At 35.9% G+C, this 21,618-nt stretch overlaps 1 protein-coding gene across 1 annotated transcript; it reads left to right on the top strand.

The window, feature by feature from the left end:
- Window positions 1–4,430: 4,430 nt before the first annotated feature.
- Window positions 4,431–16,575, top strand: tmie (transmembrane inner ear). Its single transcript, XM_016449717.1, has 4 exons — window positions 4,431–4,699; window positions 12,596–12,713; window positions 13,347–13,496; window positions 16,096–16,575. The coding sequence occupies exons 1-4, from the start codon at window positions 4,553–4,555 to the stop codon at window positions 16,206–16,208; spliced, it is 528 nt and encodes a 175-aa protein (XP_016305203.1). The 5' UTR covers window positions 4,431–4,552; the 3' UTR covers window positions 16,209–16,575.
- Window positions 16,576–21,618: the final 5,043 nt, after the last annotated feature.

Raw genomic sequence — 21,618 nt, 5'->3', positions numbered from 1 at the left:
CAGCATGATCATGGTCTAAGAAGATCACAGCCCAGAAATGTCGGATTACTTGGAGGAAGGATGGAAAATCCAAAAGTAAAGAACAAAGTTGAATAGCAGATTCTCTAACTCATCAATACTTCTGAATGAACAGACAGAGATATTGCACTGGGAATCAGATATGGAGGGATCTTTTAATAGACAGCACAATTTGTGGGATGATACAATGTTGTTTTTTGTTATTTTTATTGAACTTAATGTTACTATGAGGGTGTTCTGTGTGGTTGCTTACTCGCCAAGTCACAACTTTTACCACCCACCAGGTGAAAATAGTAACTCAGAAAAGTAATAGCACACCTATCCTTAAGACGAACCACAATTTGGAGGAATCATTAATGGCCATAGCACAGACGAGATTGGTTACTTGGTTTAAAACTAAGGGTATGAGCAATATTCATTGTGATGTTTGCCTTTACAAACACCACTAATGATGAGAATAATGAGTTTCCAAACACTCATCTATCTTCTATTGTTTGAAAAACTGCTAGTCTGATGTCAAACTGATGATTGACAGAGAGATGTTTTTCTGATTGGAACATGAGCAGGTATGTTTCAGATACAAGTGTTGTCTCTCAGGACACTTGTTTCAGTGATGTCTGTCATTTCATGTGTAGTATTTCAAAAAAGTTTCTTAAAGGGTTAGTTCACCCAAAAATGAAAATTCTGTCATTAATTACTCACCCTCGTGTTGTTCCAAACCCGTAACACAGTTTAATATATTTTTGATGAAATCTGAGGGCTCTCTGACCCTCCCATAATCGCAACATGAAAAATTGATACCGGCATATCCCTACATCAGTGGTTCAACTGTAAAGTTACGAAGCTAATACTTTTTTGCACAAAGAAAACAAAAATAACGACTTTATTCCACATTTACGACAGTATCATGATGCGAGCGTGTGGAGGCGCTGACCCAGATCCGGCGTGATGACGTCATTATGCCAGATCTGGATCAGCGCCGCCACACGCTCGAGTCATGGTACTGTCGTGAACACGCGTCCACAAGTGACGCAGTAGAGACGAAAATGTGGAATAAAGTCGTTATTTTTGTTTTCTTTGCGCAAAAAAGTATTCTCCTAGCTTCGTAACTTTACAGTTGAACCACTGATGTCACATGGACTACTTTGTCGATCATCTTGGTACTTTTCTGGACCTTGAACGTGGTAGTTACCTTGCTGTCTATGGGAGGGTCACAGAGCCCTCAGATTTCATCAAAAATATCTTAAATTGTGTTCCGAAGATGAACGAAGGCCTTACGGGTGTCGCACAACACGAGGGTGAGTAATTAATGACAGAATTTTCATTTTTGGGTGAACTAATAACCCTTGAAGTCATCCTTGACAGTACTTTAGTCTTTGAGGCACATGTAAATAACAATATGCGGTCTGTGTATCATCACATACGAAATATTAATCATCTTCAACTACAGTATTTCTTGCAGCTTATAATACTATGGAAGCCCTCCGCCACTGAATAAAAAATAAAAAAGATAATTGCAACTTTTTGTATCAGAATTTTGACTTTTTCTCTCAGAATTGCATATAAACTTGCAATTGCAAGTTACAAAGTCAAAATTGTGTGATATAAACTTGAAATTGTGAGTTAAAGTCAGAAATGCAAGATATAAACTCGTAGTTTGGAGTTATACAGTCCTATTGTGAGATAGAAACTTGCAATTGTAAGAAAACTGCAAGTCTTTTCCCCCCTCAGAATTCAGAATTATTTAGTAATTCAGTACTTTTTATCCCTCAGAATAACTCGCAGTTTCGAGTTTATACCTCATAATTCAGAGAAAAGAAGTCAGAATTGCGAGAAAAAAAAAGCCAGAATAGTGAGATATAAAATCTTTAAGTGCAAGAATAAAAGTCAGAATTGTGAGATAAAAAGTTGCAATTACCTTTTTTGGTCCCACTTTATGTTAAGTGGCCTTAACTACTATGTACTTACATTTAAATGAATCATTTGATACAATGCACTTATTGTGTACATACATGTTTTTACATTGTACTTATATTTTTAAAAATACCTGCATGTAATTACATCTGTAATTAATTTCTCTCTCTCTTTCTCACACATGTATGTGTGTCTATCAATGATTCTGCTCACATCAGAATCTCATTTCATATACTGTTTTTGGTTAATAGTTGTGCATAAGTGGTAATAAATGGTAAAATACTGTTGAACTGTACAGTTTTAGCACAGAAAGAAATTACAAGAGCAGTCATGAGTCATACCCAGTGCTGCGCGCAATTATTTAGGCATTGCATAAAGATATGAGGCTTATAATAGAAGCATGAAGTATGAATCAAGTCTGTCACAATACTCTCACACTTTTGAAGAATTGTAAATGAAATCAGCTAAATGTTTATCTGTTTCTGTGTGGGTTAAGAGCTCTGTGTACAGAAAAAGATCAAATTCAGTTGAGCAGTTGTCATTGGCAATAACAGTGGCTTTTACTTTCTGTCAGACAGGAATGATTTCTGAGTTAATCAAGTGTGTTTTTAAGTTATATACTGATGCATAAACATATACGGTTTTGATTGAAAGGGTGAAATAAAGCTTAACTTTTGAATCTTTAGCTGTCGTGATTTGTGTCGGGCCTTTTCTCAAGAGTCTGACTGCATGTCACCGGTAAACAGAGTTGGTACTACAGCATTTGAAATACAGCATTTCGCTCTATTTTTTTTTTTTTTGTGTGTTAAATGCACAGAACACAATTTCAGTTGAGCCCCATCTCTGGTTAAGTTTTACATCTTCTTCCTATCCAATACCTGCATATTTCCATATCGAAGAAAGTGATCGACATGATTCATATAGAAAATGGTAAGCAAGCACTGCTTTGATTATGGTTTGTATATCCGCAGTCCTAGTTCTGGTGAATACTGACTACTGCCACCTGCTGTGACAGTTATTTCCTCTCATGCAGGTGCAGGATGGACGTGCTAATTGGCCGTTGGCTGTAGTCTTTGCAGTGAGATCAGTCGGCTTGGTGTGTCACGGCCTTTATTCTGAGTCAGGAGGCTCGCAGAACTACTTACACAAATGCTCATTACTATCATCAGGTTTCATCTGAGCTTTCCTTGTGTTACATTCTAAACAAGCAACGAAGCAACGAATGTTTGATTGCATTGGTTGTTGTACGTATCATTGCAGTTCGGAAATGAAATGTCAAAGGTTAATGCTATATCGCATTTAAAAATAACATACCACCTAATCCCAATATAACCCCATATAAAAATCCCATTTTATGAAGCAAGTTACAGTATGTGATGCAAACAACAAAATGCATTATAGTGTACAAATAATCACTATGAAAGTGGTTTGAGTTCATAACATAATATTCCCATTCATAAAAAAAAATAATAAATAAAACAAAAAATATTTTTAAATATGTTACAAAAGATAGAAATGGCCATTTTTATTTATTTATTTGCTAAAATTAGTTTCAGAATATATTTAAAATATATTTACGTAAATATATTTTCTACCAATATATTTATATTAATATATATATATATATTTTAGAAATATACATGTATATATATACATTATGTATATATATACATTAATATAGAAATACACACACACACACACACACACACATATATATATATATATATATGTATATATAAAACTTTATCAAATCATTGTTTTCATCCACATTTACATTTTGTATTTTTATTTATTTATTTATTTTTTTTTTGCCCCTGAAATACATTTTAAATTATGGTAAATGAAGTTTGAGACATATTATATAACTATATTATATTTTCAAAATATATTATATAAAGTTGAAAAGCATATTTCATTGAGCTTTACTGTTTTCAACATATATTTAGCATGTGTTTAAAATATATTTTGGCCAGAAAAATGTATTTTTGCCATATGTGTTGTGCAGGAAACCATGCTAAAATAACTTATTAATTGATCATTTATCCTCTAATCATAATTTGTGTGAAAAGGAATAAACGTTGTTGGTATTTTACTGCCACTAGAGTTCTTTGCAGCTGGAAACTGCTTTGATGATAATGAATGAATAAAATAAACTGCTTGAATTGTATGTATAACTAGTTTTTGCAAAAATGTATGAAGAGGCATGATTTTCCAATGAGCCTATGTTGGAAAAAAAATGTCAACATTTTCCAGTAAACCTTTGCTGTGAGTAAATTGTCCTTATCTCAGTGGAACAACTTCCTCTGATCCACTTGTGTCTTTCCGTGTATCTCCCTTCCCCCCACGACTCTTGTAACCTCTCCGTGTACCGGGCAGCAGGGCTGTAAACGACACCGGGGCTATTAATTAATTAATGGCCTTTAGCCGAGCGGCTGGCTTTCTGGGCCGGGCTCAGGCAGAGAGCGTAGTATCTCTGTTTGGAGGCATTAGGACAGCAAGAGACCAGAGCAGCATTCATGTAGGGGAGCTGGTGGCCGTTTCATGCTGAACGTCTATCAATCACCTGCACCACTGTGGTCCTGCGCAGTTTTCTGGGCAGAAAGAAGCAGCAGGGGGAGGGATGAGACGTGGGAGAAGAAGAGGGAAAATGGCGATGGAGGGGCCTAGGCATCAACCGCCTACCCTCGTCCCATTGCTGATGAGCGTGACGGCTGTGTTGATCTCACACCACATCTTCAACGCCGCTGCACAGATACCAGACCCTGAGGTAAGAGCTGCTTAGATTTTACGGCCCCTAAACTACACCGTTGTTGCGACTCTCTTTGTATTGAACAGGCAAGCGTGAACCGCTTTTCATTTTTATGGCACTGAATGCATTGATACAACGGCAGCGTTAAAAACACATCGCATCCTGCCATAGATTTCTCTAAATACACCTCTAGGTTAGCGCTTATGGTGTTTCAGACGTTTGACAGTTAAACGCTGTTGCACAGTTATATAGCTATTAAAAAGCTATTTACAATAAGTGCAGTAGTGCAAGGTCCCTCTGTTGCATCTGTCAGACAAGAAGACAATACTTTGCCTGAAAGAACCAAGGACATATATTTATGTTAACCCACTCAGATGAAAAGCAGTGCATTAAGAAGTGACATTAGAGGTCAGTATCATGAAAGGTCAATTCCTTAAATTTCTCAGAATGACTGACAGAGAGTAAAGAAACAGATTTGCGATGTGTATAGGAAACGTAGAAGATCGTTTATGTTTCCTTTATTCACTCAAATTGCTGAAAGAACTACTGGAATAGAGGATTTGGATAATGGCTGTCTTAAACTTCAACTCTGAAGGACATTAGTCACAAATGATCTTACTTGCAGTATTTTTCTGTAGGAAAATGCTGCCCCTAGCAGAATTATTAGTGCTGGCTATTACTATTACGTACTTTTAGAGATATGGGTAACAATTACAGTGTGCGTTATAAATCAGGGAGACATTCCAAATGCATAATACATGCATGTTTACATTGTTCCCTGATAATGTGATATTGTCAGTATTGGAGAGGAGGAAGATCCATCAGCTGTCATTGTTAAATCATAGACGGTCGATTTAGACAATGAAAGACTGTTTAAGTTTCATTGACTGCTTAAGGACATCCTGTTCATTACATCAAGTAGTGCATTACTGTTGCCACGTGAGAAATGGTCATCTTTGGAACCAATGTTAGCCGGAAACATTTACAGCAATGCAAACATTTTCACCTAATTCAAAGCTAAGGGTCATCATTTCTCACATTTTCAGAGTTAAGGGTCATCATTCGTGTTTTACAAAACGATAATCATTTACAAATGAGATCTAAAATGTCAGTTGGCATTGTCAATGTTTGATTTTAAATGCACAGCACTGTAGCAATGTAACACAATGAGAGTTTTCCAAGATGTAATGTTACATTTATTAAAAAAATTCTAAAAAATGCCGGGTGAGGAAGCTGGGTTGATTTGACCCAGTTTGGGTTGACAATTGTTTATAATCAGTGACCCAGCGGTTCTGGGTTGGGAAGGCGGTTGTAAAAGAAAGCTTGCTGATAGCACTTCACCTCTCTGTGTTCATGGCACTCTTGACAGGAGTATGTCTGGAAAATAGAAGAAACTAATCGAAGTGAAGAGATGACTGGTGAGCGTGAACTAAAAAAGATGGAATGGCTCTTGAGAGGAGTGACTGAAAAGGCTTTAATCCGGTCTATTCGCTACAATACAGGTTTATTCCTGACTTTCAGTGTTTATTACAGGCTTTCAGTTTGTGTGTTTCTTGGCGGCACTCAAACACACTTTGAACAAAGGCCTCCTGTAGCGAATCGATGCGTTTTCGTAAGAAAAATATCCATATTCAAAACGTAATAATCACTTGAATCTAGCTTGCGCTCACGGTTGTAAACAGAAGCGGTTCCGGGCGGATGACGTATGAGGTCGGCTTTGCGCATGAGCCGCTCAGAAGTGACGAACGCAGAAACACAGCGGAGAGATCAAAACAAAACAACTGTAACGAATTAGAAGTACAAAACGAGGATTTGTAAAGAAGAATGTCTGAGGATTTCGATATAAGCCAAGAGGAGACTGGTTTTCCTTTGCTAAAGTAAGGAAACTTTGCTTCCTTTGCTCCTGTAAACAAACACTGGTTTTCACGAGACTCACCGGCGCATGCGCAGCGCTGACCTCATACGTCATCCGCCGGAAGCTGCTTCAGTGTACAACTGTTGGCACAAGCTAGAATAAATTGATTATTACGTTTTGAATATGGATATTTTTCTTACAAAAACACATCGATTTGCTACAGGAGGCCTTTGTTCACCCCCCGGAGCCGTGTGAGACACTTTTATATTATGGATGGATGTGCTTTATTTCACTTCTTTTGGACTGATGAACTGCAACATCAATGACTGCCATTAAATATTTAATAGTCTATATTTAATGACTGCCATTAAACAGTTTGGAAGATCAAAGACAATTTTTTACATAACTCCGACTGGATTCATCTGAAAGAAGGAAGTCATATACACCTAGGATGGCTTGAGGGTGAGTAAACAATGGGCTAATTTTCATTTTTGGGTGAACTAACCCTTTAAATAACTTTGCAACTACATGTCAACTAGCAGTCATTAGAGTATTAGTAGACTGTTATGATAGGGTTAGTAGAATAAGTTCACATAAGTTACTTGTTGTCAGTTGAATGCGTGTTGTGAAGCATCAAAATAAAGTGCAGATATTAAGCAGACAGTCTACTAATACTCTAATGACTGCTAATTGACATGGAGTTGCAAAGTTACTTACAGTTAGTAGTCTAAAACGGACTATCAAAATAAAGTGTTACCAAAAAGTATTTTAATAGTCTGTTAAATAGTTCAAACCAAATAAACTACTTTTACAGTACCTGGACAAGGCCTCTTAAAATGGCACTTCTGGTGTGAAACAACGTATAAACAAATATGTGTCCGTCTGACAAATATGATAGACTAACAAATATAAAACAGTGCAGATGAACCACAAGGCATGCTATATGCCTCTGTCAATACAGTCATGCAAATACAACATCGGTTGTTCTTGAAGGTGCTGGCAAGCGCTTAGGAGACATTTACATTCATAACTGATAATACTACAGTGTTCTTCCTAGTTGACTTTGACAGCAGGTGTCAGACGTACTGTTTTTCTACTCCCACTGCTAATTAAACACTCATTAAAGGGTCAATTATCCAGGTGCCTCCAATTTTCTCTGCTGGTACAATGTTAAGCTCCAACATGAAACAGCTTAAGGAACACAAATATGGTTTGGGTACATTTTATGTTCCGGTGGACTCAGCAGGCAATTGAGTCAAATTAGAAAACAGGATGACGTTCATTCATATTTATAGACACCTATAAAACACCATGATCATAGAGATTTGTTCTCGTCTGCAGGGAATCTGTGTATTGCAAGACACACAATTATATCAGTCATGTCATGTTAGATCATGTCATGCTAGAAGAACAAGTGCTAAACATGAGAAACTAACAATGAATTCTCTGTTTTTATTGTCTTCATGCTATGCAATACACTATACATGAATAAATGTGTAATTAATTTTACAGTGCACATGATGGATGTGCAGATGGTGTCTGATGTGTTTGGTTGCTGTTTGTCTATAGAGTTGTTAAGGATGGCACATCAAATACGAGTCAATGTTATTTCTCTAGAGGACAGAAGAGAAGGGACATGAAGTACATTACAAAGAAATATATCAATATGTGATCTACTGCCAGCTCCAAACAGTCTGTACAATAACGACTGCATCTCATGATTGATATGCTGTCAGCAACATTGAATAACCCAACAAATCTTTACATCTAACAGGTCATGTTTTTTCTGCCTTAATGCTGATATTTTACAAAAACATTTTTGTTTGTTTTCAAATACTATTTTTTCACTTACAAACCGAAAACAGAAGGACTATAGAGATATTTGTTTGTTCACATAAAAGCACCAGTTAAGTGCATTTTTGTTGTTGTTTTTTTCATTTCACAAATAGTGACCCAAATTCATCATTTCTAAAAAAGTTTAGAGTAGATGCCAAACTAAACTAAATAAATAAATATTAGGATAAGATGGGAAAGATACCACAATGCTACTTCTCTTGAATGCAGATGTAAAAAAATATATATAAATTTAAACAAATCTATTGAATAATTATAGTCTAACTTTTGAACAATGTTTAAACATCCTATGAAATAAATCATACAAAACAGATTTGAGTGTATTGTACATTAGACTAAAAAATCATGTCGATTTGGAGGGTACTATTTTTATTTTATTTTATTTTAAATTGAAAAGTTAATTGGGGCAGTTGGACAGAAGGCAGTGGCATATTGTTGTGATAATTAAATCATTATAATGATAATGGTGTTGTTATTTAATAATTCCAGGGTTTGAAGTTACACTAAATTAGATTTCAGCCAAATCTTTATTATTCAGCACAACATATATGATAACTAACCAACAACATTTAATGTAAATTCATAGTCTATAACTATTGTGACATCATTGCAATTAAAATACATGCATAGTTTACTGTGCAAGAGACTAAATTCTTTGTAAAAGAAAAACTGTGGAAACTTCTCCACTATACTTGAACAGCCAGGTTGTTGAGGTTGTTCTATGCATCTTGGAAAAGTTACCACAGATTACCTTCTGAGACTCATTACTAATCTAAGACTCATTGTATATTTAAGTAATAAGTATAAGTAATTTTCATATATATACTGTATATGTATATATATAGAGAGAGAGAGAGAGAGAGAGAGAGTATGTTACCGTAAAATACCTTTGAGATGTTTCTCCTTGACTGGATGCTATTTGGTTTTAGCTGAAAGTATGTAATACTGAATCAAGATCAAGTTTACTAAGTCACAAACTATCTGACCGATATCAATGTAGAGGCCATGCAGCTCTAAAGAACAGAAAGGACTTGGTTAGTCATAGAGGGAGTAGTATAAGGCATTTCTATCAGTCTTCAATTATGTTTATTCTCAGCAGGAACGGGCTCAGTACAAATCCCTGAGGTACTCTGCTCTGCTGATATTACACAGTGTGTGAAATAAAAAGGATTTCCCCTCATTCTCTAGCTGAGATATTGATCTATCGATCAGACATATAAATCTATGCTCCGGGGCTTATTCTTTGTATATACGTACACACTAAATCCACCAAGCATCTATAGTGTTAGCTTGCATGTGCAGTAAACTGGAGAAACACAGGTGCCAAGCTATGAATGTCTGAATGAGCTTTCAGCACACTGGCTATTGATATGCCATAGCAGGCGACCATGTGACAATCTCAGGGTTTATTGAATAAGACTGAAACATCAATAGTAATTCACTTTTAGCTGAAGGGACATCTGCTATCTCCAGCCTCACTGATGGAAATGTTACCCTTTATCTAGCAAAAATATCATGCTAGTCAGTCAATACTAAATACTAATGGTATAAGTGAATACTAATTATTAGTGTTTTTTGCTAAGGCAAGCATCACTATTGCTTTTGGTGACACACCGGGTTAGAGATTTGAACAAACCCTTTACCCTACATTTTAAAATGTTTGTGCATCTTTTACATATAATAAGATTGTGCAGCTTGTTTAGGAGAAATATGCTATTACTTTTTTAAATTATCAGATTCTTTATATCAAGTTGAAAACTAGTTGAAAGTATGTTCAACTTTAACGCATACATACATTATACTCATGTTGGGTGATTTATACTAAATAGCTTAGCTCATCTTGTGTCATCACAAAATGCAAACTACATTATCGGCTAGCTCTAATGTGCTAAATGCGACTATAAGACAAGAAGATAAAATTATAAACATCAACAATGAAACAATGTGTATTTGCAGTACACTCTGCAGGCCAGAACATCATAGAGACTTAGGTGGGCTTTATTGATTTTGTTCATTAAGTAATCAGCCAGCAACCAACCAGGGCTGCGTTTCCCAAAAGCACCCTGTAGACCCATTGCCACCAGTGGAGCTACGATCAACTTAGGCTTACGATGGGAAACGCAGCCCTGAACACAACAGAGCACAACAGTCGGGTTCTAGAAATTAAAAATGCCATTAATTTTCTCCATAGGGAAATAGATTTTTAACAATTACTTGTATACCTTTAAAGACAGACCTATACTGTGAGCTCCGAGTTTGTTAATAGATGATACATGCTTTTGTTGAAGCCATCAGTTTGCATTATTTCAACTTATGTTTTAAAGGTAGCACTTTAGTATAGGGACCAATTCTCACTATTAAATACTTGCTTATTAGTATGCCTATATTAACATATTGGCTGATTATTAGTACTTATAAAGCACATGTTCGCTTATGTTTTAAAGGTAGCACTTTAGTATAGGGACCAATTCTCACTATTAAATAGTTGCTTATTAGTATGCCTATATTAACATATTGGCTGATTATTAGTACTTATAAAGCACATGTTCTGCATGACCATACTTTTTTTGTGCCTCAAATAAAAGTTTATAATGATTTGATTCACCTTATTGCTGGTTGGTTTTGGTTCATGGCTTTATAACACTTTTTAAATCCCCATTGGAAAAATGAACAGAAAAAAAATTACTTCTGGAACCAGCAGGGCTCAAAAAGCGAGCAGGCATTAATTCTCTCTATAGAATTGTGTGTGACCTGTGCAAAAGCTGGATACAATACAGGTGTCAGAAGCTTCACCATGTGCATCTCTATATTCATCTTTTACTTTCCACCTTCACAAACCTAAATCTGTTTGTGGGTGCACTATACAGTACTCATTATATGCATGTGTCAAAAGGGCATGTAACTCCTTGGCAGATTAAAGTACAATCATGTTGGTACGTGACATCTCAACATACAAGACCATCATCCAACACTGACCATCATCTGCTTGTGACCACCAGAACTAGTAGGATCTGGTCTCCAAGATGTCTTGAGGTGACAGACTGGAAGATATATTTTAAATCACAATGTGAAGACAAAGAAGACAGTCATTGTATGACCAACCAGATGAATTTTGATTTGGACAATACAGTTCCCATGAAGACAGTGCACTGCTTCCTTTGGTCAAAATCTTTGTATCAAGGACTTCACAGATTTATTAGCAGTGCAATATGACCTTCAGGCCTGGGGACTGGGGACAAGTGAAATTAAGTTTGTCTGCAGGTATAATAGTTTAGGAGTGCAGATTCAAATGATATATAGTGATAACCTGTGTGGAAGAACTGACGGACAACACGTCAACATGTCAACACTGACCGAATCCCTGAATCCAACCTTCCACCAATGCTTTGTACTGTATGACATAAATACTGAATTATTTAAACGAAAGCAACACGTTTCCACCTTAAAGCTACTGTCACACATGAAACCTGCAGGTCTCCTGAACCTGTCAATGCTGGAGTTAAGTATTCAAAAGTTTAGAATCACTATGTAATGTTTTTTTTTTTTAAAGGACCTGATAGTGATAATGATCACATGATCGATCAGTAAAACATTTCAAATGCTATAAATGCATGCTTTTGTTTGCTGTTCTGCAACTTGCAGCAATGACAGCTGTGCAGACAGCAAGTTTGTTGAAATATTCATGTGAAATATTTTTAAATCCCATTCCGCTTTTCAAGAAATATAAGCATACTTTCAATAAAGGCACAGTTCATTAAGCAACACAACTATTTGAAATGTTCTAATAATAGAGATTTCCTGAGCACTAAATTTACATAATGATTTTTAAGGATTATGTTTATAGCATAAATATTTTAAATTATGAAGTTAAAAAAATAAAATTGAAAAACACTGTCTTTTTTTCAGATTGCTACTGAAACATATCCATAGATCCTTCAAAATGCATCTGGATGCTAACTTAGAATCTCTCTGTATTTATTTTTATTTTGCCACTTGCTTCCACTTTCCCCATCTTTTTGTCTAAAAATGCACTGCGAGCAATTTACAGTCTCATGTGTTTCTGCCTCTCTTTTTTCCACTGTGATCACCATGTGAAAGTAGTAGTTTAAAAGCTTACTGTTGCCATTTCAGTGGTGCAATTACCTGGATATTGCAAGAGATGCAGGAAAAAAAAACATATATATTTTTTTCTTTTATCCCTGCAGCTTCTGCCAACAGACCCTCCAAAAAAGCCAGATCCAGTCACTTCAGAATCAGTGGTGTTTTGGGGCCTTCGATTATGGCAGGTTGTAGGCATTTTCTCCATGTTCATCCTAGCAATTAGTAAGTGTCTAAAAGAAAAATCCATCATTTACTATAACTGTGTTTTCACTCGATTGTTCCCATATTCTTTCTTTCATGCTTGGAACACAAAAGGTATATTTTGCCACTCTTTTCAATATGATAAAAGTGAGCACTGGGGCTGTCAAAGTGACTTCAGAAGACTCGGGATATAGCACACAGTTTTATAGACTATGTTTTAAAACTTTAATGAAACCTATGCAGTATCGTTTCTGAAGCTCAAAAACTCCAGTCTCCATTAACTGTAACTGCATGGAAAAGAGTGACCAGTATATTATTCAAAATCCCTCTTTTTGTGTTCCACAGAAGAAATAGCTTACATGTTATTTATAAAGATTATTATTGACATGAGTGTGAATAAATGATGACAGAATTTTCATTTGTGGGTGACCTCTTTAAAATGGCAAGCTATGCATATATTTGCATTCAGAATTCACTTGAATAGATGTCAAAATAAACACTTAATTATTTACACGTAGTGAATCACATTAAGCGATTTAATGAAATTCCCCCAGAGCAATATATCAATTACAGAACAAAGAGATATGAGATGCTGCCTGTTGTGAAGGACAACTCTCTTTCAAATATTTCACAGCTTTCTTCCTCATTTCACAGTAATAACACTGTGCTGCATCTTCAAATGTCGAATTCCACGAACGAAAAAAGAGATAGAGGCTCGGCACGTACAAAGACAAGCCGCGAAAACATATGCCAACACACTGGAGACGGTGCCCCCCCTCAACGAACTCACAGAGATGCCGGGAGGTAAGTGCTAAATAGCCTACTTTCAGATAATAGAAATCTGATCGTGTTATTGTCTGATTTGTGACCATCTTCTTTGTTTTTGTCTGTTATTTTGGTCCTTTAAGTTCACATTATCCCATTGTGTAAAATTCCCAGTACAATAAACTATTTATTTTACGTAAATGAATTAATACAGACATACAGTACACTGATGTGAATAGTTAATTAACCTATAAAGACAAATGAATATTGAATTTTTTTTTAAAAAGGATTAAAGATATTTAGAGGCTATTTTAAGCTTAATGGTTGAAAATTCATAAATACAATTACTAGTAATATGATCTAATGGTTTATTGCTTTTGACCAATAGGTGGCGCTGTTATCAAATTGATGTGGTGTGGTCAGAGTGAGTTTTTGGTGTAAATATGTCAAAGCTTTGCAAAGATACAGCCTTAGATGTACTGTGGCATCATGCCATCAAATTCGCTGGTGTGGTAACTGAAAACCGTTTTGTCTATCGACATGAAATCCATTAATTGTTTTTGTAGCATGGTCTGAAGATGATCTGGTTTGATTTTCACAAAAATTGGAGGATTTAAAAAAAGTAGTTTTTAAAAAAAAAACAAAAAAAAATCTAAATGGTAGACAGTAAGTTCAGCCATTTATGGCATAATTGGCATCGATGTTTTCGACATGATCCAGAGAATATATCAAGACCAGTTTCATGACAATAGGCAAAACTAATCAAAAGTTATTAGCATTTTTAAAAATGTCATTATAATTCTTGACCACAAGGTGGCACTTCCACCAAATGTTTTGAGTACCGACATACTGTACCGACTTTCGCAACAATGCATTCGTAAAATATAGCATTTTATAACAAAATTCATAATGGCTGATGCCCAAAATGGCCGACATGGGGATATTGGGTATGGTTGACCTCTGTATGCTGCGCTAAATCTAAAATGACCAGTTTTGATTTTTGGCCAAACTGTTCAGAAGTTTTAATCAAAAATGTCAATTAGGGATATGCCGGTATCAAATTTTCATGTTGCGATTAATTGCTAATGCTTTTATCACGGTATACGGTATTATCACGATATTGAAAATTAGTTTCAAAAAAGTGTTGTCATAATACAGTATAACAGGTTTAATAACTTTTTTCTTATAACAAAAATAACTGAACATTTAAATACAATAAAGCAATACCAAAAATTGTATAAAGTTAAAAGTTTTACACAGATTAAAGTGCAAAAGAATTATAAAGACCAATAGATATCACTTTACAATAAGACCTCATTAGTTAACTTTAGTTAATGCATTAACATTCACAATGAGCAATAGCTACATTTGCTACAGAAGTTATTCATTATTAGTTATTAAGTCTTAGTTCATGTTAGCTCATTAAATAACACAGTTGCAACTTTCGATTTTAACAACGTTATGTTAACTAATGAATTAACTAATGTTAACTAATGAAGCCCTAATGTAAAGTGTGACTGAACAATGAAGAATCAAATCACTTTCAAGCAAAATCTAGGGCATGTTGTAGTCCAGATTAAAATGTAAAAAGTTTTAAATTAAATAGCCTATTAAGTTTAAATATTTAAGTATTTGGCGCTGTGATGAACATCATAGCAAATACACAAATCTGAATGGCTGTTTAAATAATTTTAAATACGTTTCAGAAACAGAAAGTAGTGCAGCTGCTTTGTTTACAGGGTTACGGCTGCATTTCTGCTGTTCAGCGCCATCTGCTGTCAGAGAGTGAAAGTGCTTTCATTCAAAGCGTCTCTCACGTGCTCCACCATGTGCTTCTCATAATATATAATTATCCACGGTATTTAGAAGTGCCCACGATAACAATATCGTGCATATTCATTACCGTGATATATCACATTACCGAATACCGGCACATGTCTAATGTCAATTTTTCCATATCTCCCTACCACTAGGTGGCGCTGTGCCGAAACTGTGCAGGTAGCCTTAGGTCATGGCTATTATAACACACACCAAGTTTGGTCTAAATACGCTAAAGAGATGCGGAGATATAGCCTCACATCCATTTTGGCGAGCTCTTCATCACATTTGTTCATGCGTTCTGGTTTGCACGAAAATCAGACAAACGCTTAGTAGGAGGTCAAGTTTTTCAGTGCTTTAAGAAAATTTGTCATCGAAACATTTTATTCAGCAAAAAATTATAATTCTGTGGAAAAAAGTACTGCCTGGTATTGTCCCTTTGGTAGAAAAAAATAAATAAAAAATAAACGTCTTGCTGGTGTATATTATAGTTGTCACACTAAGCATGGCATTGGATCACTGGCCAAACAACTTTTTATTCCAGAAGCCCTGAGCTGTTTTTTTTTCTATACTGACTTCTCACATAGACACATAGACACATTGTGCAGATTTCCATCCTGATAGAAATCTAGAAAAGCCACACATCGTCACTGAATTCTCATTTTTCTTTCTTCTTCCATATTTTCCTGCATTTCATTTCAAATCTATTCTTTCAGCTGATGTGTCTGATGTCATCTGTCTTATTCCAGTGCTATTACTCTTTCCCTTTGTTTATCTGTATTCTTTTCCCTCTTTTCACGTCTCTTGTGTGTTTGCTCAGCTCTTGCGGAAGCGTCAGCTCTGCAGACAGTCTCTGATCAGGTACAGGCTCGCGGTAGTGGACAACTTCCTGTGGTCAGGGAAGAAGATGAACCCGCCAATCCAGTCACTTAGAGCGATGCGCTCAAGCTCTCCTGTTCTTTCTGCCTGCCTGTCCTCAGCCTGCACTCCTGGATGCCTTAGTGTAGAAAAGACCATCAAGACATATTATCATCATCATATTTATGATGAAACTGGTGAAATATGCTGCTCGCAGTGTCTTTGAGGCTGTTTTGCCTGCGATTAGAATCTGTTGTCAGTAGGTGTAAGTGAAAGATGCAAGTGTAAATGTAAGCGAATCCTTACAAAATTCAGCCTTAGGTGCATCTTAGAAAATATAAAGTAATTAATGAGTAAAAAGCACATATCTTTACATTTTCATACTCTTTTTCTGTCTTCTAAAGTCAACCTGGAATCAGAACTGACCCCATTTACTTTCCTAACACACACATTGCTGGTCTTATTGTGCATGATTCGTTGATGTACAGTTTTCCAATGAAAAAGTGTAAAGAAAAACCTTGATGTGCCAAATCCATAAACTGGTTGAGGGACGTTTGAGGACCATTCTCACACAACTAAGATATTAAAAGCTCACTTAGTCTGACTCTGAAGTAGACAATGCAAAATGAACTTTGTTGGTGATATATATGGCCAGTTTTGGGAAAGCTTGGCACATTCAAGTCATATCCAAAGTTCTGTCATGAAACTCTAGATGGCGCAGTCTGATAGGTCTAACTCAATCTGACATAATGACATCATCACATGGCATAGCTGATTGGTTATTTTTGTATCAACAGCCAATGAGCTTGCAGCTCAACATTCAAATACTCCGCTAGTGTTTGCTGTAGCTGTTGCAGTGCACGTCAGAAACCCTCCACCTTCCCCAGCTCCACCTGTATAGATCTGCTACGGGGTGATTTTATGTATGTTATATATGGGGGTAATTTCTTATATGTTATATGTGCGGCAGCAGTATTTCTTACATGCTCACATCTGCATGTTGTTGATGTACTGGCAGAAGCAAGTCAACGTAGCAGTTCTATTTCGCTCAGACCAAACACATTAACATTGTCATTACCATGCCAAACCCTCAGAGAGTTGTCATGATATAATTTATGTTCAAAGCAGCTTTACAGTAATAAACAGGAAGTAAACTAATATTGTCAATGCTGCAAAGTTCAGCAATTATAAACCAATTTCAGTTGTAAAGCAGCTCTACAGAAGAAAATAGTGTCATTGTTGCACACACAGGACAGGCTGATTGTTTTCTGGTGGCACATATTTTATTTTGTTGTCACTGCACTTTAATCTCCAAAATTAACAACATACAACCTGAATTATACAGCAGATCACATCTTGAGCAGTAATAAGTGAAGCAATCCTTGACATTCTCTATACAGCCACTAAGTGCAGCATAAGAACACAACAGCCTTACTTCGAGCATAACCCACTTATTAAAACAAATAAGTTTTTTTTTGACAAATAAACTCATGAATTCTCTTGACATTCAGAAAGTGAACATTTGAGGTATTATTGAGGTACACTTTTGCAGACTGAAACCATGTGAGAAAATAAGAGTTAGTCTTGCTTGCATCACTAGGCAGCTTTGTAACAGCTCATAATATCCGAGTACATCACCAGTAAATAATATTAATATGTGACAGTCTCGTATTTCAGCATAAATCACACTATCAATCACAGTTTTAAGCCGCACTATATTTTGCATGACACACTTGTAAAAACTCTTACGTCTCAACACAAGTCAGTGTTAATGTCTCTTTTTCTGAAAATGCCTTTTGATGCATTGTTTATAAAACAAGCGCATATTGTTTTCCAGACACAGGTTGTGAATTCTGTTTCATGTTGACTTTACTTAATCCTGTGGGTCACACTTTATTTCAAGGTCAAATTCTCACTATTACTAACTATTAACTATGACTTTTGCCTCCATAAACTCCTAATCTGCTGTTTATTAATAGTTAGTAAGGTAGTTGGTAAGTTTAGCTATTGGGTAGGATTAAAAATGTAAAATATGGTCATGCAGAATATGTGCTCTGTAAATACTAATAAACAGCCAATATGCTAGTAATATGCATGTTAATAAGAAACTTGTTGATAGTGAGAATTGGTCCCTAAACTTAACCGTTACTATTCTGTGTGTCTGTCTATGCCATTTTTCCTGAATAAATAATTAACCTCTAACTTTCTTTCTGACAAAGACGGTTTATCGTGTGTATTGATGTCTCCTAGTAAAAAATGAATATTGATGTGTTCAGTGATACCTGCAGCTGTATGACTCTACGCTGTGTGTATCATGAGAGCTCTGAATTATCTGTGAGAAACATTTTCCTTAAATTATTAATATTATTTTCTTATATATTAACAGTGATTATGCAAGTTCTGTATTTCTGTTGACTGAACCAGCAATGACAATCATTCATGAATTAATAATTCTTGTAAATTGGTTCTTTCTTTCTAGTGAATTGGCCAAACGGATCGCAAAACAGTGTGAATTGATTCACGTTAGTTTGGACCGCTCTCTCACTGAATAATCTGAGGTAGTTCAGTCAGTAAAACTAATAGTGAAACAGCACTGGATGAAGTGGATATTTGACAAACTATTACAAACTATACGGCTGTACATGTGAATAAGTGATTTTGTAACCCTTTTTTTCTCCAGTTTCTTTCTTCCAATGTGAACATGCACTAGATGTACATCTTTGAACATTTTGTTGCTTTTTGCCATTTTTGAGTGGATGAATATTTTTGGTTCAGACGCCAGAAACATTCTTTACACAAATGTGCATATATGAATGCTTGGCTAATGCAATGCAACAAGTGTTATTTCCTTAGTACATACAGTACTACTTAACATACTACCATAGCGAGCTATAAACTTGTCAACAGTTTAATAAACCTCATCCTGCTTATTCAACTTCTCTGCCATGAGAAAATGCTAATGCTCACTACAGCATCTCTTGCAACATTGTTGAGATTGCAACGTACTTATACGAAAATGAACTTGTACTGTTCTGAATTATAAAGTTCTAAGTGCTAAAAGCCTACATATATTTGCTAAACAATAATTTTGTGAGTTTTTAGGATACTAAACTACAGACATGGAAAGCCACAACACTTCAAATGGGGTCTTTAACATCTGAAGATAAAAATAAAAGCCCTCCTCAAGCATTGCACACATTTTTTGCATTGGTCCACTTTGGCACTGTCACATTATGGATTGTCTGTCAAAATTTCAATAGGATCATGGTTGATAAAACATTCTTTGACAGACTGTAAATAGACAAGAATTTTTAACAGCGCAACGGGTCTCCGAAAACTGCAATATGCATGAGATGGAACCCAACATTGACGTTCCATCTGCGCACATGAATGAGGTGTGGAGAACCGTACGCACACACAGTGCCAAGGATAACGCATATATGCTTGAAACAAACAAACCCACTGAGGCTCGCACTTACACACATGAACCCTGACTTAATTATATTCATCATTAGAGCTAAAGACATTCTAATGGGACTCTCCCAGATACCACGGAGACCATTTAGCACAGGAAGAGCCTCTCGTCAGGCGCCGTACGAATGCCTGCTCCTTATGTTCATGGATGGAATGCATCACACACTTGTGGCTTAGTTCTGTGGACACGTGCATTTTTCACAGGCAGCTATGCAAATAATGTCAGTGGGTTTCCACTGCGGCTACATCTGGATTAATTAGGTCACCCATAAAAAATGTAATTTGAATATCATTCAGAGAGGAGCGTCCTGATTGTGCGGTTTGCGATCAGAGTACGTCTTAGTGCTTATAAAGCACAAGGGTATATGTGTGATCAAAACCTCCATTTACACTCTTCACAGTTGTTTGTTTGTAAAAAAACAACAACAAACACACATTTACTGTTAACTAAACTTCTTGCTTAATGATAGTAAGTAAAGTAGTTGTTTTTAGGTAAAGTAGAGTTAAATGATCTAAATATGGTCATTCAGAATAAGGCATTAATATGTGCTAATAAACAGCCAATATACTAGTTATACGCATGCTAATAAGCACCTAGTTAATAGTGAATAGTGTTCCCTAATCTAAAGTGTTTCCAAACATACTGTGAATTTCAGGGGCCATATTCACAAAACATCACGAAAAAAGCCGCTCCTAATGGCAAAATTTGGAGAAACTCTTAGGGTTTCATCACTCTTAATTTTACAACGCATGCATTTCTCATCTAAGAGTAATTCACAAAGCATTTTATTTTTGAAATTTGGTTAAATATGTCCACTAATTAGTTTATTGATTAGGGACAATAGAATTAGCCTTGATTATATTCTATTTAGCTTAAACACACACACACACACACACACAAATCAAAATCTGCTATGGGGTAATATAACAATTTATAATCTTTTACTGAAGAAATTAAACAATATTTTATCAAACTTTGATATTTGGCTCAATATTTTAAAAGATAGTTATCGAACTACATTTGATAAAAATCATATTTCAAGGTCAGTAATATATTACATCAGTATATGAGAGTCAAGCCGAATCCCTGACAATATTCAAAAGAGCTGAAAAGTCATCTCTTCCATGAGCACTTAACTGCATCCTACTGGGGGGAAATGCTTTCAATTTTCCTTAATCCCTTCCTGTTGTAGCTTACACTATTCTGAACTAGTGTATGTGTAAATGTCACTTACTTAACAGTTTTCTATTGCCAAAATTATGAAAAAAGGATCAGTCAACAATATAAAACAACTGAAAATATTCAAATCAGGAATGTCAGAATCAGAATGCATAATTCATGCATAAAAAATAATAAAATAACGTCACATAATGTACAACTTCCTGTTTCCCTCAGGAACTAACACATGTTGAACTATAGGGCCTTTCGCACCGCACGTCACAATTAGTCCCAGTTGTGCCAGTTAGACCCTGCTCCGGAGTAGGAGCTAATTTGGTTCTCGAAAAAGGCAGTCCGGTACTAAAACCACACCCAGTTCCGGCGGTGCGAAAATGCCAAAAAGTGGGTAGTTCCACAATTAGTTCTGGTACTATGAAAAGGTTCCCACGGTGCGAAAGGCCCTTAAGTTACCTAACATGGTGAGGTTTTTTTTTTTTAATTGGGTTTTATTCTTTATAGCATGCGGTGTGAAGTATTTCACTCCGTTCCCTGATCATTCCGATTCAATTTCGGTGATTGAAGAACGTCTCGGTTACGTATGTAACCCTCGTTCCCTGATGGAGGGAACGGAGACATTATTTCGATGACGATATTAGGGTTCTTACTTGGGAGCCCGAATCCTCTCTGATTAAGAGAAAACGCCAATTAAATTTGGCAAGTGGATTTTGCATGCTGAGCCACTCCACATGCATACAGGTATAAATAGGCGACAGTTGCATCCACTCATCAGGTTTCTGAGTGGCTTCAGCATGTTGTCTGTATGTCATGTACATAATACATAATGCACAAGAG

The sequence above is a fragment of the Sinocyclocheilus anshuiensis genome, unplaced genomic scaffold (genome assembly GCF_001515605.1).
Source record: "Sinocyclocheilus anshuiensis isolate Anshui unplaced genomic scaffold, SAMN03320099.WGS_v1.1 scaffold1635, whole genome shotgun sequence".
NCBI lineage: Eukaryota > Metazoa > Chordata > Actinopteri > Cypriniformes > Cyprinidae > Sinocyclocheilus > Sinocyclocheilus anshuiensis.
The sequence above is the reverse complement of the archived record's forward strand: the minus strand, read 5'-3'. Positions and strand labels throughout refer to the sequence as shown.